The sequence below is a fragment of the Melospiza georgiana genome, chromosome 5, assembly GCF_028018845.1.
Source record: "Melospiza georgiana isolate bMelGeo1 chromosome 5, bMelGeo1.pri, whole genome shotgun sequence".
In the NCBI taxonomy this organism is placed as follows: Eukaryota; Metazoa; Chordata; class Aves; order Passeriformes; family Passerellidae; genus Melospiza; species Melospiza georgiana.
In genome coordinates, this window is record NC_080434.1 from 21,094,438 (window position 1) to 21,122,165 (window position 27,728).

Genomic DNA, 27,728 nt, shown 5'->3' on the forward strand with positions numbered 1-27,728 from the left:
GGGTAAAACACTTTTATTGTGTGCTGCTCCCATCATTTAGAAGACACCATGTCTTTCTCACAGCAATGTAACATCGTCCCAGCAGCTTTACTGGAAATGATTAAGATACAGCTTAGCAAAAAACCTTCCTCTTTCTTAAGAAACCAAAACATAATAAAAGTATTTCTTATCCAGTGTAGCTGTTTGGATTGCAGTTACCACACAGAGTAACTCCCCCACCCCCACACCCCCAATGCACCCCCTGCATTTCTAGTGTAGAAACACAATTACTTGCATAGGATGGTGACACAGCAACAATAACATTCCCTGTGGGTCTTTGAGGTTTGGGTTTTTTGTTAAGTACCAATACATACAAAGAGACATGACTTCCTTACCATGAAACAGCATGCGCTCATTGTGATGATTGTGATTCTCCTCTGAGACCTCCTTCTGCCTGTGACAGAATCTCTCCCGTAACTTCTTGTTCACTACCTTCTGAATCTGCAGTGGAACAACAGATCCAACCATGCTCTTACCATAACATTTCAATCTCTCAAATGTATTTGAATTGCAATTGAAATGAAATCTAGTTTCACAGAGTTCACATTAATTTGACTGGGAAACTGATGGAAGACACATGAACGCTGTGAAGAAACCCCATGGCTGTTCCGCACACAAGGCTGAAGTGTCTCCAACAACTCTGTAGCCCACACCTACAAATAGCTAAAGCTACCGTGAAACTGCAGCTCGGGTTAAAGGACAACTTTCAGGCTTCTTCTCACAGAGCCTTCAATACCACAAAGAACTACAAACTGAAACTCATTCCTGCTCTGCTTTGAGCTCTGTTGACCGATCTTGTCCAGCTCTTTGAAACTTGCTATCTAGTTTAGGTTTATTTGTTATGAAAAGAAACAACTTTTGGTTCTTTTCATAAAAAGTAATAAGACGTGCTGTTTAATCTATCCATATAATTTCAGCCACATGCTCTTAATACCACTGAGGTTTCTGTAAAGGACTTTACCATTGATTGGGAGTAGGATGGAAGAAGAGTTTACTTCAGGGCCCATGATCTATTGGATCAAGTTGCAAAGGTTCTGCACAGGCTTACTTCTCAAAGAGATAGGCAGCACAGGTTTGCTGAAGCTCAGAAACCAAGTTCTGTTCTGATTCCCTCTATTTCCTTCTCCCCAGAAAAAGACACACACCTTCCCTCAGAAAGACAACACTATTTTCTAGAATACCATGGCTTGGAAAATGCATCTTTCTAGTTGGCAAAGGCAAATGAGGTGGTGTCAAGCTGGAAAGTTACATAGGGAGATAGAAACCTCTTATTAGAAGTAATGATCATCCTTTCATACACTTATACCCCAAATCCCCTTTAAAATGGCAAGAAAAGTCTACACTGAGAAAAAAGATAGATCTGTGCTGCAAGGGTCAAACACAGAAATTACAGGCTTCTGAAATTCAGTCAGGTTCTTCACCACCTCTGCCTTCAACATCAGTCCTTCAGACTCCTTTAGAAGCCCAAGTGACACTTTTCCCTCATTCCCTGTGCAGAGCATGCATTCATTTTAGCACTTGCATTAACTCTGTTTCTGAATACTATTTCAACAAAGAACTTTAAATATAAAAGGGCGAACCATTAAATTGATTCTGCCTGCTGGTATAAATACTAACATACTTTACCACAGAAAACTGAGAGGTTTTGAAACTTACCCTGATGACATTGTATCTGTTGAAGATCCCACCAGCATTTCCACCATCCCGATGCTCCCGGATTGTACTTTGCATCTATGTAAAAACCCAAAAATGAATGTTCAGTACATAAACCTTCCCAGCAAAGTATCCATGCCATGTCTCAGTATATCACTGGCAACAACAGAGTCTTGATGGAAAATTAAAAGGTGTAAAAAAAAAAGAAAAAAAAGAAAAGAAAAAACCCCAAACCTCTATTTTAAACTGAGGTATACCCTAATTTCTCAAGCACCCAATGATGCAATTATCCAATCTTGTAATAAAAATCCACATAAGAAAAATAGAATAATGGTACTTGCTATCAAAATGATACACTACTAGAAAACTCTCTTTAAATAAGGAAAAAACTCCCAATATTTGAGGATTAATATACAAGAAGATCACTTCATAGTAATAACAAATGTGATTTTAATAAGTTTAGTTTGCATTTCTTAGTATTAGGGAAATACCTGCACTGTAAATTCTCCTACGTCATTAGAAGAGCATTTCTGATTTCCTCAGAAATAGTTGCATTGTGTATTTTAGAGAAGTACTTATAGCTACAACAACAATATTTTGTAATAGTTCAAATAAATATTCCAATTTACTATGACAAGTGACCCTTTCCTTCAGAAGAGTTTATTAAAAAGATCTGCACAAACCCTAGTTTATGAAGTTACTAATAAAAAATATGCCCATCTAAGCTGGCAGCAATCCTGATTATCTAGACTTTTTAAATGACTCCAAGCACTTCTGTGCTATAGTGTAGGAACATGACACAAATAGCAAATTCAGAGTAAAATGGAGTTTCTACCAAACACAATTTCTGTCAGGCTCACTAATCTTCAGGAAGTCTCTTTTCTGTTATGATTTTTGCTTTCAAAATGGTATGTGCCTGTAGTTTACTTAAATAAAAGAGCATGTGTGTGTGTGGGAGGCAAAATTACAGTCAATTCTCAATTGTCCAAGAGCTGTTTATCTGGGTTATAGATTAACTAAGCCACTGACACAAGAGAAAACAAGCTGGTTCACAGAAAATGCTTAGAGAATTGCAAGGCCTTGATGTCTTGGTTTCACACACAGCTTTTAATTCTCACAGGTCCACCTACCTACAGAAAGCTGTGCAAACCCTCCCTATGAGATGATATCCAAAACACAACAACAAAATAAAACTGGAATAACACTAAGTAAGCAGAGACTTCTTATTAAAAAAATTGGAAGGACATGGCAAAATAATTTTTATCATTGTTCTACATGAAAGGACAAATAAAGAACCTGAAACTTCATATCAGCACTATGCAATTCATACATCAAAGCCTATTTTAGCACTTTCAACACGTATTGCACACTTTAGCTCTGACAGGTTATCAGTGGAAAGAAAAATATACAGCCCCTGAAGCATTAAGAAAGGGACTTGGATTACCTCCTCTTCTACAGACTGATACTCCTTATCATCAGGAGCAAGGTCAAGGAGAATGGTCCCCTGACTCACACAGTGGAAAGTCAAATAAGGATTGGTACCTGCAAAGAGAAGGAATGAAAAGGAGCAAAAATCAACAGGAAAAACCAATACTGGCTCTATTTATATACATCATCATCATTGTTCTTAAACAACCCCAGTACAGGAAATGCAAAACAAACACAAGGCATAAGCACAACCTCAAAAACAAATAAAAGTGCCTTCTTTAGCAACAGAGGCTTTAAAAGAGAGAAGCAAAATTCATGTGGGATATAATTGCCCTTTATTGCTTCCTCTTTCCATTATAAACATGGGGCAGCTAAAACCCTATCAGGCCAATCCTTCAGGTATAACTGGCCTGGGGGTAGGTATGGAGGGCAAATCATATCCAAAAGCTCCTCTCTGGGTGAAACAGGGTCCTGAGAAATGGGAACAGCTTCCAAAGCTGCCTCAGGGGTATCCATTCTCTGAAAAGACAAGTGATCACTTGGTCTGGTATCTCCTTAATATATTCTTTAGCTATCACAACCCACTCAGCCACCATGTCTGCAGCAAACACACTTCTCTGACATCCAGATTCTTTCAAGTCTGGTCACAACGCCTACATTTAGAGAAAGTGACTTATGAGAGCCTGTTGTGTGGTACCCTTAGACTAGCCAGTAAAAGTGTCATACTTACCTTGCTGACCTCCTAGAAGTCTCTCCACACCCTTTATTAATTTGTGGCGATGTCCATATGCATTGATCCCAATTTCTTTTAGTTCCTCATGCCCCATATCAGCCAACACATCCAGGGTTATCTGGAAAGGTGAAAGATCACAAAAATCACTTGTCAAACCTGGCCTGACTTTCAAGGCTGGAGACCTATCACTTCAGAAATTGGAAAGTATTTATGGTGCAACCAAAAGCATAAAGGTAGATAATGTTTTGCTTCACTTCTACTTGCTGCCACCTTCTGGCAAACCCATCCCTATCACAGGACCATGCCCAACTGCTACAGCCTGAAATTGTGCAAAACTTTCGCTTCTCTCACACCAATTAACAACAGCTGGTTCTCGAAGAAGGTTCTCACAAACATTTTTCCTTAGGTAGAAGTGGGATGCACTGAAATGCTGGCATAAATACGGGAGTGCTTTTGAAGCATTCAACGTTTCACAGCATTGTACAATTCCTTACTTTCACTACACAAGTAGAAATTAATATTCTACAACCTTACTAATAATAAGCCAAGGTGAAAAAGTGCACATGAAGGTAGTGCTTGGAAAACCAGCTTAAAAGAATAAGCTTAAAGAAGATGAGCTTGTTTTTTTCTACAAAGAAACTTACAAGAAGAGCTGGATGATTTCAAAATGATGAATATATTGAATCCGACTTGCATTGTTAAATCTTATTAGCAGGGAAGGGAAGCTCTTAACAGGTTAGGAGTCAAGGAAGCCAAAGAAGAACAAGACCAGCTAGGCAACAGGAAGGTGTGAAAAATAATAATAAAACCTGAGAAGTGCATAGGTTGGTTTGAGGTTGGTTTCCTTCTGAACAGAAGGAGTTCCAAACTAAAGAGAAGAGCTTATGCTTCATGTATGAGAAGGGGAAAAGTTCTATGGTATTTTATCTTTGAACATTTTATAGAAACAGCTGGAACTGTAAATAACACATCACATTTCAAACCTTTGTTTCCTGATTCCTCAATAAAAGATTAGCAGCAGAGGCCAGAGGAAAAAATAATCATCAAATCCAGTCTCTTGCACTTGTACCTTTCACTTCCACATGTACATTCCATCTCAGTCATGTAAACAGATCAATTTAACTGCAACATGTTAAATTTAAGAAACGGTACACAAAAGGAATCTACAAATACATTACAGGTACTTCTGCTGTAAAACATAATGAAAGCTTGAGAAATTTACATTAGTTGTGCCCTTTTCATATATGCTGAATTACTGATAAATCTGCAGGTTTTATTCCCCTATTTCTCAACTAACCAAACTATCACATGCAGCACTACAGGTGGTGAAAGGCTTGTTTGGCTGTCAAGACTGCTGAAGGACAAACACAGGTGACATTTGAACCTAACATCATTATAGTCATCATGTTCAAAGTTCACAAGGTTCAAAATAACTCTCAGAATACAAGCCAAACTGGCAGTCACAGTGTATGTGTAACTAAAAGCTACTTGACACCTGAATCCAACAAGAAAAGATATTTTCATAGGTTTTGCAACTTCACCATATTGTATCTGGCAATTCATTTGCAGAAAACTGAAAGAAAACTTGAACACACTTCTTTTTCTGTAGATGTGAAGTGTGGGTTTTTTCCTTCCCTTTTTCAATTATAAAATGAAAATGTCACTCAAATTTATTGCATTAGTTTATCTCCTAAACACAGAAACAGAGATGAGGCTTGCCCCTTACCTGTTCTGTCTCAAAGATGTCCCGAAGGTGTTCAAGACCCAGGCTTTTTAGGAACTGGGTAATGTTCATGTCAAGACCAGAAACTGTGAGAGAAGAAACAAGTCTTTACATCCTATGCATGTCAAGTAACAAAAACCAAGCCAACCTCCATAAAAAAAAAAAAAAATCAAGCAATACCACTGATTCTCTATAAAAAGAATCAGAGTTCAGAATTTTAAATCAATTTGTGTATGTCTGTAATAAACAATCTACTTCCATTGTGTCAAAGTTCTATGCAAAGCTCATCACCGTTCTCTCTTCAGAATCAACTATTTAAAGCCCAAACCATCTGTGACAAATACAGGCTCATACTGCAAAGAGAAGGAAAAGGAGGATGGGTATATTTTTGCTATGTGACCCCCTTAGATTCTGACCTAAAGCATGGACTCCTGATACTAATCAAAGGGTTTAAAAAACCTTGGCAAAATCCCCAGCCATCACAATCAAACTTCTTCATCAAAATAATTCTCATTGGATTTTTTTATGAAGTCAATGAACATCTGGGCACCTCATCAGATCTGCATTTGTAGTCAGACCTAATGACTGATAGCAAACACAGATGAACAGTTAACAGTGAACAGTTAACCAACACCAGACACTTTAAAACACTGATTACAGTTCAAACTGCACAGTATTTTCTGGCTAGTCAGAAATGCTTTTCAGATAAACCAAGGCCTATTTTGATACTAAACTACAGTACTTCTGGCAATGTAAAGTTGTCCAGCAGCAAATGCACCTTCTCCTTCCTTCCTGTCAGTTCCTGCAGCTCCATCCCCAGCATTGGATGCCCCTCCCACGGCCAGCTCTGCCAGTGGGCCCGTGAGGTTATCAATGCTGCTGGCAGCACTCAGGCAGGAGGGTGTGGATGCTGGAGAGATCACAGAGGCACTGACAACAGTGGCCTGGGGCTTGAAGCACGTGGGCAAAGCTTCTGGAGGCATTGCATCTATCAGCAGAGCTCGGATATCATCAGCCTGAAAAACAGAAAGAACACGCAACATGAGCTCCTACTGTCACAAGTCACTGATCTCTGGAAATTTTTAATTGCTTTATTTGATTGTTCTGGTCCCCATTAGAAAGAAAACTGCCAGCTTCTGTTACAGGGGGATTCACAGTTGCAAGAACATTTTGATTTACCACTCAAGACATAGGTGAATCAGGTTCTCCCCATTTCTAAAGGTATATAAGAAGCTACATCTAAATTTTTTCTGGCAGAATGGCTTTGTAAGTGCTAAAGCCAGAGAGAACAATGTAGCAACTTTATTTGAAATCCTTCAGAACCTAGGACAGGAAATGCCACTTCTTAATTTCTGTCAGGCTCAATTTCAGGTACACTGGAACATGGTTTCAGTGGAAAGATTACTGCTGCCTTTGCTATAATCACATCTCTTGGGTTAGAATAGGAAAAAAAAGGACAGGAGCTCAGGATTAGTATGGTCTTCGCTAACAGCTGGATTTAGCTTTTATTGACTTAATTAAGCAATACCCTCATCTTCAAGAATTTCCTCCTTAAAAATTCTTGTAGAACATGATTAAGACACCCTTATTTTCCTGCAGAGAAATCAAATAATTTTCATATCCTTCATCACAAAGCAAGTTTTCTAAAGCTCAGATTACTCTGGAGGATATTTCTTGAACTCTCCATAAATAAATCAATAATCCTAAAAGATACTTGCACTGAGACCAGACACAGCATCCAATCTGGTTGCATTATCTATTCCAAGATTGTTTAAGCTGGGGCGTACATGTTCATAGAACCTTATTAGGCTTTTAAACCATGTAAAAGAAAGTTTACAGAAGCCAGTTTTAGAAAAAGTTTGATAGCCACCTACAAATTTTAGAGGTAGAACGAATTTTTTGGAATGTTCTTTTGGAGTTAATGTTTTAAAAAGGAACTGAGGTAATATGGAGGCACTGAGCGTAACAATCCACCAAATGTTCCCATTCCGCCCATCTGGTGTTCCTCCTAGGTTCAAAGAAATAATCACCAACAGTACACAGACTGACCATCATCAGAGACATCTCAGAGAGTTTTATTCCTGGGAATGAGGAGATTGATCCCAGGAGTGAATACTTAAGGAGAAGCAAACCTTAAATCACAAGCCATGCTAAGATTCCAACCAAAGGAAAATGCCTGGTCCCATGCATAAAAAGCCACAAAGAGGGACACAGGAGATGCCCCTCTCTCTCCAGCTCAGCAAAATGGAAGCTGAGGACTGCTGATGCCAGAGAGCCACAGAAATGAATTTAATATGCAGAGTACATCCTTCAGAGCAGCCTGTGGCTGGCTAACACGAACTTACTGTTGCCAGGTCTAGTGGTGTCTGACCCTCTTGGTTCTTCATAGTTGGATCTGCTCCATGAGCTAACAGCAGAGCACAGAGCTGTGTCCTTCCTTTTTGTGCAGCTTCATGCAAAGGTGTGAATGCCCACTTATCTGTTGCATTTACACATGTATTATATTTGATCAACAGTGCTGCTATATCCACATGCTGGAAAACACAAGAATATCCCAATCAACATGACACTGGTAAAACATACATTCCTTTTTTATGCTGGAGGCAATGGTGCCTAGAGACCCTTGTGGTTTCTCTTTCCTTAACTCATTCTGCTTCCTGTGTCACAGGAGCAGCACACTTCTCCAGATACCAATTCATACTGCAGCTCCACAGTCATCTGTGTCTGTGCACTAGCAGATCATTCACCAACAGAAGAATTGGGATCAGGCACAGAAGCAGATTTCTGTCAAATCACCCCAAGTACATAGCATGAAGTTTGTGCCAGCTGGAGGACAAGACATGATATTTAACCCTGCATAAAATAATTATTTGAGGACAAATTTGAACTGGTGAATTTACTGGGCTGCAACTCTTGTGACACAGCACCAGAAGCTCTGAAGATCCATGTGTTGTGATACTGAGCCACCCCTGTGTGTATACAGAAGTCTTTGTTGTGCTTTCTTTCTTGCAAGACTTTGAACTCATCTGGGGCCTCACAGATCTGTTCTATCTTCACTCATACTTTATGAGAGCTGTAATTGATAAAATGTATTATGAGTGTCACAAGGAACAGCTGTTTTACATGGGTTATAAAAGTAATGAACTTATAACCCCATGCTTCCATCAATATACTGTCCTTGAAGTCTCCCAAGTAAAAATAAGAGAAAACTGACAAATGAAATTTTTGCCTGCCTCTAACCAGTATATGCTTCTTGTGCAAGACAGCAAGAAAAAAAAGCAGGTAGTCAAAATGAATGGGTGGTAGCATGAAACACTGAAATTGTAAGCAGAGGCACAAAGAATTGCCAATGGATTTCCTTCTTCCCCTCAATGGCAATTAAATGACTCTTTGCAGCTCTCATAAAACAGCTTGGTCTCTGAACAAGTGTGGTTTGAAAATACTGCCAAGTTTATTTTTCTTCTCTGCCAAACTTTTAAAGCAATTGCTGTTCCTGTGATTTTTCTGTCACAGAAAGCCCTATTGAGGGACACACAGCATGAAGTACTGGGTGGGAGAACTGAAGAAATTTTGTGAGGAAAAGGCAGAGCTTGTGAATCTTGCCAGCTATGAACTTGTGAAACCATTACTCCTCTCCTCCCTACCTCCCATCACAGAGATCTGAACAGGCTGATGACAGCTCACAGAGAAGTGTGGGATGCCAGGAAAGGTATGAAGCAACTCTTAACTAAATAAGCTGATGGAAAAGCACCAAACACTGCCTTTTTAATGTTTCCTAGAGGAAGCAGGGCAACCAGGTTAGATTGACATTATGATTTTTAGAAATGATAATCCACTAAAACCAATCTGACATTTCTCTATGTCAATAAAAAAATAGTTTGGGTTTGTGTAAAATGTGTGTTTTGTTTTCTCATGCCAAAGAAAAGAACACAGTCTTTCCAACAGAATTTATCTCTAGATCTTAGAAACATCTTGGGAATGAATGCTTAAAGGCAGATGCTGATAAACAATATTACTTGGTATTAAGACCCTGTAACATAAAAGAATTCTGCGCTGCTTTCTAATCTTTCATCAGGATTTGAGGCCTTTTGCTCTTTGGGACACTGGGATCCCAGAGTGATGTAAAGAACCAATACAAATGGTGTAGACTGAATTTCATTGATGCTCTTTTTAAAAACAAAGTGAACACTGCACTTTTTATTTCATTTGCTCTCAAACAAAAGCAATCATGGTTCTGTTAGGGTCACCTGTCCCAGATTTTGCTGTACAAGTGCCAGGGCCAGGTAAGTAACAAAGCATATTGTGACCATCAAACCCAGTACCTCATCAGTTTCAGATCCTCCTCTGACTGTAAGCACAGTGCTAGAAGCTTCTCAAGCACTGTCTCTGTACAACTATTTAGAAGAGACTTCTTTCTCACCTAATCCCCATCTAACAACTGCTCATAAGCAATCTATTAGGCATCTGTGCAATTGGGACACAGATGCTTACTCCTATAGGGAGGAAAGAGGGCCTGCCTCATCTGAAATGGCTTGAATCTGTCACTGCACCCCCTGCAGCAGATGGCTTGCCCTGGAGAACAACCACATTACAAACACAGTAGTCCTTCAACTCTAGCAACAGATTCACACCAAACACCAGCAGTAACACACCTCACTTGCCTGTCATCATCTGCACACAACCCCCTGGAATTTTTCTCTTCCTTCCATCTAAGTCCTTCAGACACAACTTGAGGTCTTTTCTGTTTTGAATATCACCCCAAACTGTTCAATCCTGCGCATCTGTTTGCCTGCATAAAAGCTACATTGTAGTGATCTTTCCGAACTGCAGCATTTAACTGCTACAGCACACCTGAATCTGTGTCCTATTTAATGTGTAGGACTGCAGATAGGACTCACAACAGCAACCTAGCCTGACAAATACTTCATCAAAACCTGAACTGTGTTCACAGCAAAACAGCTGCAAAATATCTGGCTTTGGATATGACTTCGAGGAGTCCCTTGCTGTTTTACTCATGGCAAGACTGCCTGCACCTACCCCATAGGATGCTGCATTGTGTAGGGGAATTAATCCTCCTTTGTCTTGGGCATTAACATCAGCACCATGCTCAAGAAGGTATTCAGCTACTTCCAAATTGTTGTAACCAGCTGTAGAAAAAGCACAGGAAAATAAATTAGGTATTAGGAGAGCTAAACTAAAGAAAAATATTCAACAGAGAAGCTAAGGCAATTTTTCAACTGCAAAAGTTCCTCTTCCCTAGCAATTGTATTACCTCCTGTAATAGATGCCCTAGTTAACACTTTGTACAGGACAACTCTCTGAAACTCTTCCTACTCCAATCCTGATTTTAGCAAATTACATCAGTAGACCTACCACAAACATGCAAGCCTTGAAAACTTGGCACGTTACCCACCTGCAAGATGCAATGGTGTTGAATTTCTTCCCTGGGTGTCTCTGCAATTGATATTTTCTTGAGTACACAGCTTCTGCACTCGTGCCAGGCACCCCTTCTTGGCAGCATCTAGCAGGGCAGCATCTCCTCGCAGTAAATCCTGGATATCTGTGTCCCCTTCTTTCACCAAATCTAAAGGAGTGTTCCCATCTCGATTCTTTTTTGTTGGATCAGCTCCATGCTGCAAAGAGCAAGTGGAATGTTAGTGTCACAGTCATGCACACAGCAGCGCACGTGTGTCATTACTGTGCCAAATAAAATAGGATTTTGCAGACCTACCATAATGAAGCAATAATTGTACAGATTAGTAGGCACAAGAAAATAAATTCACAAGTCTGAGGCCTAAAAGCATTAGTCTGAAACACAGCTGTGTGAATCTCAATTCCACAGGGAAGAATGGCAGCCCTCCTCAAGAGCTGTCCCTGCTCTACTTGCAACTGAAGTATGTTGAGGAGCATTTCCTGCATGTAGCTATTTCTTACTGCCACAGCAGCATGAAAAGAAAGCCAGCTGCAAGGGTCTTGCTGCCAGTCCTCCCCTTCTCCTGAAAACTGGCAGGAAGCAAATGGCTGGCAGAGGTATTTCCTGAGCACAACCTTCTGAGCTAGCAAAGCCAGGCTCTGAGTTTTACTAAACGTCACCCTGATATCAAAAGGCACTTGTTTCAGAAGGGAACCAGCAAAATACTCTTCTCTACACTTTCCAATAGACAACAGCACCATCTTAAGCAGTGCACAGATCTTTGGAAGAAGTGAAAAAAATTTTGGTGGACAAGTGGAGTTGGATATCTGCTGGAGTGTATCTGTGCTGGTAAAACATGTAGATCAGGCAGTGATAAGAACACGGTACTGGAGCATCAGGGGATGAGAAGGGGAACACAGAAGTATGCAGAGCATATGGTGTGAGTCACATCCACGTTCAGGTTTGTGGGAGGACAGCTCCTTTCCTATTCACTCTCAGCAGCAGTGGGACAAAACAAAGATAGATAAAGCAGAGGCAGCTGCTGGTGCTAGAGTTCTCTGGCTGACCTCTTCAGAACAGTCAAACACAGTCCCTGCCAGCAAGTCTACCCTGCCATTTCCCACTGGACTGGGAATGGGAGAACAGAGAGAATTAACTGCTTTGTATTTGGAAGCAGTACAACTGTGCTCATGGTGCAAAGGATGAAGAGCAAGGGACAGAAAGGACAGAGTATTGATTACATAGAAGCAGTTTCCACAGCTGTGGTTCTTTTAGGAAGAGAGCATTCTTTGTGAAAAGATTTTTAGACTGCAATAACTTCTCTAAGATACGACCTAAAATCCCTTAATTTAAAACTCATCAAAATTGGAACTATTTAAATAGTTCCAAAATAAATATCTGAACGAAGAGACAGTGTCTTCTGTGACCCCTTCCAAGGCATAGAAATAAATAAAGGTGGTCATTTCAAAGAAAGGTGATTAAAAAAGACACTGTCTCCAAAATGCCTGTTTATTTTTGTTTCCTTCTTCAAGCAGATCAGGAGAGAAGGAGCACAAGTCAGGAGGGGTCAAGCTCAACATCCACAACTCAGCAGAACTGACAAAGCTGCCAGCTGGCATAAGAGGCACAGCAGGAGAAACACTGAGTAAACTGCAGTGTGACCACATATCCACAGACACCCAGAGACTTTACATCTGTGTCACCTTAAGGGCATATTTAGCTCTTATCTTGTGAAAGAGTGATTTAAAAAAAATAAATTTCAGCACTTTTCTATTTCCTGTTGGACATCCATTCAGGATCCTCTGAAGACAAAATATGGGTAAATTCCCTGTGGAATGACCAGAAAAGGCCAGAGATCTCCAGTATCTATAATGCAACACTGTGCTTGAGAGATTACAGGTGTTCCTATAGCTTGGGCTAACATCTCTGTCAGGGTGTTACTTCCAGGCCACCACCATGCCTACTTCACAGACATCTCTTAATATCCCCTGGTTTCTGCTGTAGATGTACTTCAAACTATCATTCTTCTCTCTCTGACTGCTTTTTTTGGTAATCAAGTGAAATAATTAATGATATAGGAGGGAAATAGTGGGGTTTTGTAGCAGCAAATGAAAAGCGGCTGGGGTAGACCATGTGTATCTTAAGACATCCATATTCTGACTTTCTCCTATCTTAAATGTTGTGCTTCAGAGGGACATAAGTAGGCAAGGCTGAAAGAGGAAATGTGATTGGCAAAAAATTCGACTCTAGCAGCCCCTTTCGTCCTCTCAGGGCAGGATCTGACCTTATGTTAAGAAGTTCCTCAAACTCATGTTTCTCACTGGAAATATCTTTGCATTACCTCATGCTTTTAACAGGTTCTTCCTTTAAGTATAATGAATATTTATGCCACAGTATATTAACATGCATTTCCTCCAGGAGCTTGATAAATTATACATTAACATAACAGTTCTGAATTCCTCTCATACCAACCAGCATTTAGGACCCACCTTCCGCTATTGCTCTGTAACACTCTCTTGCATAAGTATTAACAGAATTTACTTAAATGCAGTAACTATTTCAGAAAGGGATGGATAGGACAAGGTAGGGAGTTGCCATCCTCACATGAATTCAGCTGGTTTTTCCAGTTTCAGAGTCTTGTCCTACTTGGCTAACAGTATTAATACACATGCTGGAAACAGTACTTGTACAGATGATTCTTTTCAAGTCAACGATATTACACAAGAAACCATATGACCATTGCAAGATAAAAATTGATTCAAAGATACAACAAAGAATTCACTGAATGCAATTAACTTTGCCTTAATCTTCAGAAAAAATAAATATATATGCATTTAAAGACACATCTGAGATCTCCAGCACATACTTTTAAAAGCAATTTGCAGATTTCATATTTTCCTTTTGCTGCTGCTTCATGTAGAGGAGTGAATTTCCACAGGTCTGCCACGTTGACAGAAGCACCGTGCCTCACTAGGAGTTCAGCCACTTCGTAGTGTCCATAGGAACAGGCATTGTGCAGGGGTACCAAGCCACTAATCAAAGATAAAGCATTAATAGCTAGAAAATAAAGTCCTATATGCAATCAGTAGATAAAACTCTCACTTTCACCAGACATTATTGTTATCTTTCAGTCTTTCCAGTTTTCACGGTTTTATTTTTCTATTAAAAATCAATTAAAACTTAATTATCCTCCTTCAGTTCTCATCCACAAGACTTTTAAATATTTAGCAAGTCCCAATGTTACAGCTTCCATATGCAACTTCAATGCTGTTAATAACAGACAAAAACTAAATTGCTGAAAGTTGTTCTAAGTTTGGATATTTGAGTATAAATTTCAAGAAAGACATAACACTAATCTGTTTGAAGTGCAGTTATTAGTAAGTACTGCACATCTGATAGATACAGAAAGATACCCAAACACTTCTTCCAGGGTAAGCCTGAAAATTCAGTATTGGAAATTTATTATCCCCCACCCTGAACTAATATATGGAGTAAAAGAGTGAACATAACCACGCTGCTGCACAACTAATGCAAAAAAAAGTAAATGTTTTATATAATTTAACTGAATATTAACTGTAAAAATAATTAACTTAATAATAAAAGCTAACATAATTAGAAAAATGCCCAGAGATAACCCTGGTATTTATCTCATTTTATTCAAAACTAATTTTAGATCACCTAAAACAAGTTAAAGGCTGCTTTTAAGCAAAACAAAGTCTCCAAAATGGGCAAAAAGGGGAAGAGGAGCATCACGTATCACAGTGTACATGTGATACGTGGTTATCATGTACAGGTTATGTACATGATATTGGCTTTTCCAGAAAGCAAAGTATGCTGTAATGGTCTATAAACCTCCCTAGGGCACAGGAACAAGGAGGAAAGAGAAAAATTTTCAAGATAAAACCACCATGGTCACTGAAATCTGAATCAAAATGAATATATAAGGGATATAAGTCTCACACCAATAGAGAACAGCAGAACACATCAAGGAATGAAATGTACCCTTTATCTTTGGCATGCACATCTGCTCCATGGTGCAGGAGATACTCCACCACTGACACCCGGTTATATCCTGCAGCAAAGTGCAGTGGTGTTGAATGACGGCCTTCCAGATCTCTGCAATTCACATTCTGAGGGCTGCAAAGTTGCTGGGGAGACAAAAAACCACAAAATCTAGTACAGAACTAAAACTAACAAATAAAGAACTCCCCAAAACCAAACAGCAACAACAAAACATGAAACAAACACAAAAGCAAATAACTAAACTACCACCTCCAAAGACCCCAACACAAAATCTGATCCATTTATATTACACAAATTTTTTGAAGTATCAGAAAATTTCTTTCCACTTATGCAAAGTTTGAAAAATAGCAGTTCTAAATTTACAGCTGAATGTACTTCTATAACAAATAAGACTTAAATGATGGAAGCAGTGTGAAGATGTTCCTAATGTATAAGTACCAGGTTCAAGGCCATGTAACTTTCTCCAGATATATCACCATTTCTGGTCTATAATGCCTTCAGAAAACCAGAAATATTAAGCTTGGCAGTCAAAGGAACTGCTGCTACACAAAATTGCTGCTATTTGAATATTAATGTATATCATGCTGAAGTTCAAGGTGGGAAAGTATGCACAAGAGTCCATTTGCAGGCTGTTTTGTCCACAGACCAAGCATCAAAAACAAGATCAAATCTTCCTGTGATGGTGGGATTCCATGGCCTGACCCACTCCTTCAGATTAAGGATGGTTTAAAATATTGAGTTGATACCTGTTAACAGTATTTGCTTGCCATCTGATTGAATCATGCACCTGAGGGCTTGTTTCTACTCAGCTGTGATTCTGAGAATCACAGAGTCTGCTTCAAAGAATTATGGCTACATCTGAGTCCATCAGAGACATGAATGTGGGAAGGACTGGCAGAACAAACAAGCAGAAACCCAAGAAAAACACACCTCAGTACATCTTAATGTACTACTTCCTACAAGAAAAAAAAAAGAAAGATCCATGATTTCCCATTTTTATGATTTACCATCCATTGGGCACTGTTTCCACAAGCCTTGCACAGCAATGCCAAGTAGAAAATTCCCATGAACTGTGCAAACCTACCTTCACAGTTTCCAAGTCTCCAGCTTTGGATGCTTCTAACAACCGATAATCCACGTCGGATGTGCGCACCGGTGTACTTTCTACACGGGGAAAAGATGCTTTAAGATTACTTAGGATACATAAGTGGTATTAACTTGTGCTCAACATATTTTCCACAGCTGGGGGGTGAAGTTGGTCTGTTGTTACTTTTGAAAATGCAGCTAGGGTTGTGATGTTCAAGTTCATATTGCCAACATGTCTGAATAAGGAGCTTTAGTTTTAGAGCAAATCAGTCAGATTTTGACTCTAAAGCTGACATGATTCTGCCAAAATTCTTCTCTCTCAATCCACATACATACATTCATGTACACATTTTAACAGATAACACTATCCAGGTAACCAGCTACATCTCAGGAGTGGGTACACTTCGAAACAGTCCTTTGCACTGCTGTAAAATGCTTTTTCCTTGTTTTGTCCTGTTTTAAGGCAATATTATTGAAAACATTGGAGGAAATGGAGTTCCTAGCTGCATGTCTTCTCATCTATCTGGCTATCTGCCTTTGTTTGACTACCTGCACATCTCACTGTAAGGTGAGTTACTTGCTCTTTACTCGCTATTGATGCAATTATTTTTCTCTGTACTTGCAAAAATTCAGATGTAACGTGGGTAAGAGGATGCAAACCCTTAAGCACTTATATGTAAAATAGTGCCACCCTTTTCAAACATCTGTTCATCATTTCAATAGAAGATATAGACAAATTGTTAGCTAAGCACTATCTAGAGCACTTTCACAATAAAATCTTTCTCTACTGGACAAGCAAGAGATTTGAGGTAAAAGTTCAAACTGTTTAGCAACTATCAGTGTTTTTCTGCCAGTTACACTCTGCTTGTGCCTGCTGAAGTAGGGAGTACCTAAAAGGTTGGCTGATGCAGGGAAAAAGGTTTCTTACATGCTCAGCAATATTCCAGTTGCCTTGGAACTTGCTACCAAAAAAATCCCAAAACTCTCTATATGTGCTTTCCTTCAACCTTCTTGTGCAGCCAGCATATCCTAAATCTACAAGATGGTTATCTTCTTCTCCATTTGCACAAAATCACTGAACTGAGCAGAGCTATTTACTTATTTTCTGAGAAGTGTCACACAATACATACTGTAGTTGTGTGCACGTGATGGCAGAGGGGAGAGATGAGAAAACTACTTCAAGTCTCATGCTCTGAGAAAGAAACAAGATCCAAAGCAGTAAAGGGAGAAGCTGAAGTTCAAATACACAAGCCTTTACTTTTACCCACCACTTAAGATCTGTTGCACTGCTTCATTTCCCATCTGTGCTGCTGTGAAGCCTTGCAAAGAGATGATGGAGGGATCAGAGCCGTAACTCAGCAACAACCGGCAGGTTTGCAAGTGCCCTGCTAAGGCAGCCCTGTGCAATGCTGTCTGACCAAGTGTGTCCAGTGCATTCATCTGAAAAAGCAGCAGCAATATAAAATAAAACACTCTTGTAATTAAAAGACTGCGCCTGTCCCTGTCCTTAGTAAGAAGAGCAGTAAGAAGAATTTTTCGGCATACAAATTTACCTATCAATTCTTCTGCACTGCAATTCAACAAAACCAAATGACAAAACAGGCAAACTCTCCAAAGGAAAAATAATTTACCACAGATGTTTTCCTGTCTTTTAACAACAAAGGTTATTTATTTGCATGGCTAACAAACAATATAGGATCCCCAGAACCATACTTTAAATAGTGATCAAGCTTTTGTGAATTTTGATGACGACCAATCTCGTGCAAGAAAAGAAACACTATTGCAGTATGAGAAAGAGGTAACTTGACAAATTGTTACCAAACAATTTAAGGATCTTACAGCTTTAAGGAAATTTCCATCTGTCATTGTCAGAAGAAGAATAACTCAACATGACCCAGTACCAAGAACTAATGTAAAATATAGACGTCAAATGAAGAATTCTATGAAGGGGGGGTGGGGGGGAAAGTTGGATACAAACATTTCACTTTTTGAGCCTTTACATCAATGTTAAGTATAACCGAATATAATTCTTCTCAATACAAGGCTGTATAAACAGGAAAAATGGAGTATAATTTTCAAAGAGTATGATATAATGGAAACACATCCATCTGTCAAGATCTAACAGTGCAGCTAAATAACTAGAAGCATCTCTCCCAGTGCACTACCAAAAAAAGGAAGAGAATAATAGAGAGCTTTAAAAAGCGGAAAAACACTCCCATGAAAATAACCTTTCAAGAAGATACTCTGTATCTAGCAGCGATTCATGACAAATTTAAATGCAAATGCCCAGCAGCTTTTTTACCACTTTATGAAATACAGAACTACTCTGTAGTCTCTGCAAGCAACTCAGAACCTGTTATCTGTTTCCAAGCCTACAGATTGCAGGCTGTGAACTGCATGCATAATAAACTTTGTTACTGTGTAAAATTCACCTTTTTACCGTCTCAAAATCTTTGTGGTGACAGCAAACAAAGGTTTTGCTTGTTATTTCTCACCTAAAATGCAGTATGTAAACCCTGCTAGCCTCCATGAAACCAGTGAAAAAGTATTTTGGTTAAGACACTTATTTTATAACTAAACAAAATTTAACTAAAACTAAATTAAATTAACTATGCAAAGATTTACTACAAGATAGGGTAAAAAAGTAAAATACCTGCAATACTGCAATATCAAGTCACAAAAAAGAACAAAGAACAACCAAATAAATGAAGGAAAGTGTAATTTGATATTGTCTGAAATCATTTTACAGACTTGACAGAGTAGGAATTTCTCAGATCACAAACCTCTCTTGCAGCAAGATGGACAGGAGAACAGGTCTGCTTTCTTCTAACTGCACTCAGCTCATGCCACTCTAATAGGATTGCCCTAAAAGTTTTGTTTCAAATAAAAAACCTACTGCTATCATACATGTTAACTAGATGCTGAATGTCCCAAATCCATCATTTTGTCCATATGATAATCCTCATCTGTTTCAGGATACCAGATACCTTTCACCACTAATAAGGGCACAAAGGTAAGCAGAACTCTGGGGCTACACACATTTAGTAATGGTAAAAGCAGAATGAGATGAAATTTGTGGATTCTCAAAGTAGCTGATAATGCTCCATTCATCCAAAAAAGAAAATCGTAAGTAATGTATTCTTTATTACTGACTTCCTGTGTTAAACAGGCCTGTACTGAACAAAGTGTAGAAGCAATAGCAACAAGGCATTCACTGGGCACAATTCGATACTGACTATGTCCCTGGAAAAAATGTTAATATTCATTTGAAAAGAACACTGTCAGAGTCATCAGAGCCATTATCTCATATGTCTTTTCCAGGTCTCCTTTCACCTCTAAACCATTATCTTTGCCAACAATCAATTCTTCTGGCAGAAGAACATCAGTCATTTGAAGAAATTCCTGCTTCCTTCTGAGAAAAAAAGAGCTGCAGTTGACAGATGCATGCACCAAATGCAGCTGCTCTTTACCTCAGGAGCAGAGTTAGGCTTTGCAAGACAATTTCACTGGGAATACGTTTATTTTGGGGCAGATCTTTGCTCAGCAATAATGCACCACTTCTCTAAAACCAACCAAAGAATATACTCCAATAAGACGTAAAGCAAGAGGACTTACTTCCAAATGAAAATTTACTTAAGCACAACAAATTGAAATACAAAATTGAGAATAAAGTCTCAAAAATCAGACCTGGTAAGACATATGCCTTGGTTAAACAATCTTCAATATCAGGTCCAAAATCATGTGCCATTTCAAATTCAAAGTCTAAACTCTGTTTGACAAAATGTGAAATATGCAAGATATACTGCTTTAACTGTGCCCTGAGTAGCCAGATTATTCCAGCTGCACTTATTAAAAAAAAGATAAATATAAATTTGGTCGCCTTTATAAGCAGTCTGAATTAGAAGGCTGTATCTCTGAATTATCTTAGAGACAGGTTTTCTGCAAGGAGTTAAAATTATAGGTTTAACAGCTTTACTCCACAGTGCACTGGCTCTGGATCCAATTTCTTCACCTTTTAGTATGGAAGCAGTCATTCCACTGCTCAAAATCAATGTAAAAGCAGAATACAGTTATCAATTGAAAAGAGTTTTTAAATAAGTGGTTTCAGAGAAAGATACAGTCCTATTCAGTATTACCAAATGCAGACTTCCTTCTGTTCTTTCCTCTCCTTCCCCTGATTTCCCTTTCCCCATCCTGAACAGACACATATGGAAATGGAAATGGTCACATATCATCGGACACTACTGAGATTTGCCCTTCCCTCACTGCTGCTCTCTTGGAGCAGTGTACACAGTCATGGCAATACTCCCTTGGCTGCCAGGCACTTGTGGCAGCTCAACAGCTCAGATCTGTTGAGGAAACATTTTCTGCAATACTTCATATCAGTTTTTTATCAAAATCAAATGCCCTAAATATCCCTCCTGCTCCTTGACACTACAAACAGCAGCACAAAAAGCAACAGCTTCCAAGAACTGTGATTTTCTCTGTAAAATCTTTCTAAAAGATGTACGTTCTAAAAATCCCATGTGAAACTTGTGCTCTGCCAGCAGTTCCACACCACAGTATCCTTCCCTGCAATGCAAGTGCTCTAACTGCTCTCCTCCTGCAGTAATTCTGAAGACAAGCTTGCAGTATGTCTCGTGTCTTGTTGTCTGTCCTGGGGTGACTTTATGATGTTTCCATCCCCATTTGTTTGTTTAGCCCAGAAATAAGTTTTGCATCTTTAAGACTGGTTCCAAGGGCAGAAGGGGGAGAGAGAAGAAGCGCAGAGGTCTCCTCCAAAATTTGCTCTAAACCAGGACATTGTCCAACAATAAACATAGGAGTGAAGCAGCACTGATGACAATTTCAAGCTCAATCAGCAGAAAAAAAGCAGGAAAAAATAGTCAGTTTCACTCTGAAAACTCCTATAGGATCCAGTCAGATGTTCCACAATTACCTCTTCTTCATAAAAGCTTAAGATCAGGATGTTTGTATGTCTAAGTAGTGGAAAAATTGAACCATTCAATCACAAAAGACCACACAGGTCTTTATGTTGTTAACCATAGTAGTCTAGAATCTGCTACATTTCTGAAAGGCAATTGAATTTTTCAATTCTTACTGTTCCCTGAGAAAATCATACCTCTCCCTGAAATGTTGGAAGTAAATGTGTTACACAACAAGGTTATTCAAAAACACTTCAGTTTGTTGTGTGGGTCTAGATAGATGGTGAACATTTGCACATCCATGATCATGAAAGGCTAGCAAAATGCTACTCCAATGCACAGAAAAAACTGCATTATGCAAAGATGCATAAAGCAAGATCTTCCCAGCAGAGCAGAATAAATTAACTTCTGCTACCATCATGAACAGGGACACTATCTCTCTGGCATGACCTTAAAAAGGCTCATTTTGTCCTGCAGAAGAGAGGCATCTCATAATTAAAGAGCATTCATCATCATCTCTGCACTTGCCCAAGATACCAGTGAACTCGCATGCTTGCAGGTCTTTCTTTCCAACAATCCTTCCAGTTCAGAAAATATTCTAATCCTTTACTTCTGCACTGCAAGAAAGCTGAGTGTTTTTCTGAACACATTAATTTGCCATGTGTCTATAAATTTGGACAACAACTTAGTCATATGAAATACTCAACTATCTAGAAATCAAACAACAGGATGAAATGCACTTTTCACTAGTTCACCCCTTTCAAATTATTTTTTAAATTAAAGATTTTGATAATCTTCAAAGATAAAATCATGGCATTTGAAGATTTGAATAAGGGTCTAATAAGGATTGTTTATGTTTGAGGATTCTTTGAAGATGTTCTGCTTTTATTTTTCATATGGTACTTTGAGAATATTCCACATCAAAAAAGTGGTGTGAAATGCTGTCTCACACAAACAGGGCAGGCAAACAAGTAAAAACTGACATTTAAAACCACAAATATTTATGATCAACATTCTTGAAGAAAATTCTAAGATATCCCAAGGTTTTGCACCTGTTCTTTAAATTGACAGTCAACTTCTGCAAACTCAAGTACCAAGCTAATGCAAACATCTTTCATGGAATGTGCGCTGATTAGACACAACATGCTGATGTGCAACTAATGTGCAAAAGGATTACTTCACAGTTCACATTAGGAACCTAGTCTGTCCTGTCAGTAAGGGCCACCAAGACACACCAAAATAGGCAATTCAGGGTTAATTGCTTGCCAGTAGGCAAATTCTTGACAATACAAATCCCAGAATATCCTGAGTTGGAAGGGAACCATCAGGATCATCGATGGGTCCTGTGTGCACAGGACACCTGAAGAGTCACGCCATGTTCCTGACAGCATTGTCCAAACACTTATTGAATTCTGTCAACCTTGGTGCTGTGATCACTTCTCTGGGGAGCCTGTTCCAGTGCCCAACCACCCTCTGGGTCAAGAACATTTTCCTGATATCCAACCTAAACCTCCCCTGACACAACTTCAGGCTGTTCCCTCAGGTTCTGTCACTGGTCACCAGAGTGAAGAGATCGATGTTCTCAGATGTTCTTTCTGTAAAATAAGTCTCAATCAAGCACGTTATTCAAGCAGTCCTTCACTGTTTATTATCATCTAACATACTTCAAACAGCAAATTTACACAGTGATAACATTATGGATAATTAAATCCAGCTCCAAGACCACAAACCATCCCCGGTCCATCCCAAATTCCCCAAAGCAGCTTTTATCACGCTTTAGCCCTTTCCATAGAACAAAAAAAGGCTACACATACATACTCCACTGTGTGTGAACTCACTTTTGCTGTCTGACACAGCTGCTCCTCATGAAAACAGAAGAATTTCCTATAAAATGCTAAAACAATCCCAAATTATTTTCTATCTAAAGACCTTTATATGACTTTGTCTCCTAGATCTATTATTGCTGGTAATTTTGTGGATCAGTTGTCTGCCTTTTGTCACAGTATTTCAGAAGAACAAAGTTCTTCTTTCTTTGAATTACACATCTTTTTCAAATTGTTACTCTCTCAGTAATCAGTAGTGGTTTCCAGAAGGGGGATTGAAGCTGGCTTTAACAGTACCTCTCTTTTGACAGAAGAAATGGCTGCAAAGTGAAAAAGCACTACACGGTAGATATCATCATACACACTTCAGTTAAGCATTTTGTAAGAGATCACAGTGGAAATTTTTATTTCATTTTATATTGAAAAAATAGAGTTTAATGGAAAAGCTGAATATTTTGAAAAGGGGAAGCTGCATGGTGGCTGGTTGTGGGATAATTTTGCTTTACTATTTACATTAATGACTACGGCGCAGGAGAATTGTGCTGAAGGGCACAAATATAAAATATTAGCAAAACCAAGATTCTCTGTGCACTGTAAGATTACAGGAAGGATCTGAGTACTACTGTCTCATGCCTATTAAAAAGGCAAATATGATCCCAGTAGGCATGAGTCAGGCACTTACAAAAGAGGTACAAAAGTGCCATCATGGAAAGCAGTGGTGGAATGAATTCTATTCTTGCTGCCTGAACTCCAAGATTTCCTCTGGTGTTAGTAAAGAGAAGGGCTTATAAGGATGAATAGGAAAGGCAACATTCCCTTATGAGGGAGGGAAGATTAGGTGCTCCAGGCTTTTAGCCTACCAAAACAAAGGCTAAGAAGAATCAGCTTGTTCAATGCAAATACCTCACTGAAGGAAGCATCAAATAAGAAGAGAGGTATTTAAAAATCAGGAGGGTGCAGTTCAAAGAACAAATGGATCTTCACTGGGAGGCTGCTATGCCAGGGAGACTAGATTCACCAGCTCATGAGAACCCTCTCTTGTAAAAAATACAACCAGACATGATCTAAGAGCTTAATATATCTGATTACATCTTATGAGGTACCCAAAATTCAAGACACAAAAAGAGAAAACAAAGGAAAAACTTCCAAACAAGAGAAGAAAAACATCAAAACCCGCACCATGCTTCAGGAACAAAAGCTGCCATGTCACAACAGTCAGAAACAAAAGAAATCCCAGTGTCAAGAGTATCTGATGAACCAAATGCATACAAGAGTGCTCTGACCTCAAAGCATCAGCAAGAGGTCAAATAATAATATACAAGCAAGACAAACATTTTAGAGTGATTAAATACGCCTAGTTAACTAACTAATATTCTTGAGCATATCCCATCTGGGAACTTCAAAGTGCCTCATAAAGCCTTAATGATTTACCTCTCATTGAAAATTATGGGTGCGTTATTTACTGTTTTACAGCTAAGAAACTTTGGACACTGATCCACTGCACTATGGAAATATGCACTTAATATTAACTTTGATTAGTCTCCTGCCATGCACTTAAGTGCTTTGCTAGACCATAAATGTGAATGGCCTATGCTCAGAATAACACAGGATATGGGATGTGAATGAAGAAGGAGGTTTAATGACCACTATCAACCTCTAGTTGCATGCTGTTAATGGAATAAAAGACAGAACACACCACTCAGCATCACTCTGTAGATAACTGTGCACTACTCAGCACCATTAATCAGTCCACACGTGACTCATGGATCACAATTTAGGAACCTCAGCTTCAGGAGATAAAAGAATGACAAGCTATCATCAGAATGTGCTACTGAGAAAACAAAATGAGACCACTCTAGTAAGGATGCCATCTTCGTGCTTACTCCTAAACCTGACCACAACTGAGACAGATTTTCAAGGGAGCACTAATTTAAATAAGGAGAGTACAGTGGCAGCACACAGAAGCTCCTTGGATTTCAAAGTAGGTGGTACTTTGGTATCAGTACATCTAAAACTCCAGCATGTCCAGTTCAGTGCCTACCCAAATACCATCAGTCCTGAATTACTGTGCAAAAGCAGATCCATAAAAGTCATGAGATATCTATTCCTATGGCAAAATTATTTTTTTTACTTTCAGTGCACAGATATGCTACCAAGAGTGAATTTGGGAAAATAGTAACCAACAGTTTTAATGATTATAATCAAGAACTTTGGTCTTGCATTCCCCCTTAAGCCAAACTTAATAGTCACCAGTGCATTAGGACTCTCAAACACGATGAACTCTACTGTGGTATTGCTGTTAAGCTATTTTATGATCCATTAAAGTACTATGGAAGTGAATAAAAAATCTGGCAGTGAGCTCTCATACAGGCTTATAAATTAAAATTCATAGTTTCAAAATAAAAACACTCGACTGTGTATACAACTACATTGCTCATACCTCTCATCACAGCAAGAGTGACACTTGATCACCATTACAGGCAATAACATAATACAACAGATAAAAATTGGTAACAATGAGTTCTTCACTTCTAGCTTGCTGAATGGAGAGGAAGACTTAAAAAGAGTAATCTGAGTCCCATTCAAAGCAAAAACACAGAGATCTTTTATATTTTAGCCAATGCAAAGTAAGTATCCATCAAGAAGAGTTTCTGAAAAAATTAAGTAGAGATGTATATCATTACTATGAATATTAAGTTTGCTGCAAGAACTTGAAGAAAGATCATTCCAAAACACTTCAGAAAGATGGTTAAACCATGTTCTAAATAAAGTTAAGTTATACCTTTCTCTGTCTTTAATAACTTGCTGAACAATGTGGTCACAAGCTCACAAATTACTTAGGTCACCACCTATCAACAGCTAAAGGGCACAGCAAAACAACCTGACCCTGAGAAAAAAAGCAAGCAAGAGCTAAGGAATACTCAGCTTCAGCATTAGGATACTAAACTCAGTGTCAGTACCTTCAGCCATGGGATATTTTCAAGCCAACAAGATAAAGCAATGTGAGGCACCTAGATAATCGTATTTATTAGAAATTATATCAAGATTCATTAAAAATTAGTATTTTAAAATACTAAAAACCTTTATTTAGTTACTTGGAGAGAAGTACTTTTCAAATGGGATTCCTGAGGATCCTGTACTTATTCAGATAAAGCACACTTCAAGGTTAACACAAGAAGCACAAGGTATACAGAATAAAAAGCAGCAACTGTCAAAAAACACTTATGTGGTATATAATCAACACAACCCTTCTTCTTGCCCTTTGTCTTAAATAAAATACATGCAAGTATATTTACCTTTGCTCCATGTTTATGCAGAACTTCCATGACATCATTATGAGCTTTTTCAGCTGCAACATGTAAAGGCGTCATGAAACTAGGGGGGGGAAAAGTGATGTATTAGTTTTTTACATTTCTAGTATGACAGAGGCCTTTGGAAAACCCAAACATTTCAGAAACCTACTCTTTGTTTTTCTCGTTGACATTTGCTCCTTTCCTGAGCAACAGTTCTGTAACTTGTTTCCTCTTCGGATGCACGGCAGCAACAGCACAGTGCTGCAAAAAAAGTAAACACAAAGCATATTTCAAATACACAGACAATAAAGAACTTTAAAGATATATTACTTCATCCCTTAATTATTCTGCTAAAACAGACTACAAAATTTACAAATAGAATTCATCATACTGAACAAAACACAGGTTAGTGATCAATGCTAAATTATTCTACTCAGAAAAACAATTTTAATTTTAAAGCTATTTTTCACTTATGAATAAAGCAGTATGGTACCAACTACATTAACCAGCTATCAGGACAAAACTGACACATAATGAACAAAGGAGGAAAAGAAAAAGAGTTTGAAACAGCCTAACTTTTTACAGAGAGTCTCCAAAGGGGTCTGTAAGGATTCTGCTGCAGTTGTCAAATGGCAGAACTTAATGTTGCTTTGGTTCTTCCTCTGTTCCAATGTGTAGTGACCTTGTTAATGGCCATTTGTGTCATGCACCCAACTACAGACTATGTAATAAGCAAACAGGCAATACATTTCTCTTAGAGTATCTTTCTTTCCATGCTATGAGAAAGATACAGCCTTCAACACAGGGTTTCTCAATGCCCATGCCTGCCCTTGTGGGACCACACAGCCCTTTGCTAGGTGTAACTATTGTCCTAAATGTGGCTGGCATCTGTTGGCCTCTCAACAGTGGCCCTATCAATGTATTCCTGAAGCCTGGAATTACCAGCATCATTCCAGGTGATATTAAACACCCAGCTTTAAAATCAAGTCCAGAAATGCTTATTTCAAGTTTAGACATCTCAAGATAGCAGACTATGAGAAACAGGAGAAACATTTGGATTTTTCTGTTTATATCTTTACCCACATTTTAAACTAGTAGCCCATAAAAGGCAGAAAGTCTCCTGGAAGAGTTCTCTAACTTTCCAACGGTAAAATGATAATGTTTACAATTAGACAGATCCCAAACCCAATGCTAATAGGTAGCACTAGTACCAATAATCATCTTTTGTCCAGTTTCAGCCTTCATTATGAAGTAACTTTCACTCAAGCTTCCACACTGTTGTTAATCAGCAGGGCACATCCAAATTTTGCAAAGGCAAAGTTTGTAAATAAACATTAAGATCAACTTTTGCTGTGAAGTGAGGCAGCATTTTTAAGGTTTTGCAGATAATATTCTGTCTTTATTTCCTGCCTATATGGTAAGTACTAAAACACACAAATGCTGAAATATTGCCAAATCTCAAAGCAACACTAAAACTTACATCAGGTGCTTGCTGTGGCCTTTTGGCTAATACAGCAGAGATGCCAGTGGCCCACGGAAAACATTATCATGCTTAGGGCAGAAATAGCTCAGTTAGGTTACACATAACC

The 27,728-nt window shown here is 38.7% G+C and overlaps 1 protein-coding gene across 1 annotated transcript in view; it reads right to left on the reverse strand.

Moving 5' to 3' along the window:
* Positions 1–27,728, reverse strand: part of TNKS (tankyrase) — a 128,049-nt gene that overhangs the window by 8,992 nt on the left and 91,329 nt on the right. The window contains exons 10-24 of the mRNA XM_058025218.1: positions 26,309–26,400; positions 26,143–26,221; positions 17,367–17,538; positions 16,097–16,176; positions 14,992–15,137; positions 13,856–14,021; positions 10,990–11,209; positions 10,614–10,723; positions 7,922–8,110; positions 6,355–6,592; positions 5,580–5,662; positions 3,851–3,971; positions 3,137–3,234; positions 1,696–1,770; positions 375–480 (exon numbers count right to left, since the gene is read on the reverse strand). Coding sequence (XP_057881201.1) covers positions 375–480; positions 1,696–1,770; positions 3,137–3,234; positions 3,851–3,971; positions 5,580–5,662; positions 6,355–6,592; positions 7,922–8,110; positions 10,614–10,723; positions 10,990–11,209; positions 13,856–14,021; positions 14,992–15,137; positions 16,097–16,176; positions 17,367–17,538; positions 26,143–26,221; positions 26,309–26,400 — 1,975 coding nt within the window. The remainder of the gene's footprint in view (positions 1–374; positions 481–1,695; positions 1,771–3,136; positions 3,235–3,850; positions 3,972–5,579; positions 5,663–6,354; positions 6,593–7,921; positions 8,111–10,613; positions 10,724–10,989; positions 11,210–13,855; positions 14,022–14,991; positions 15,138–16,096; positions 16,177–17,366; positions 17,539–26,142; positions 26,222–26,308; positions 26,401–27,728) is intronic.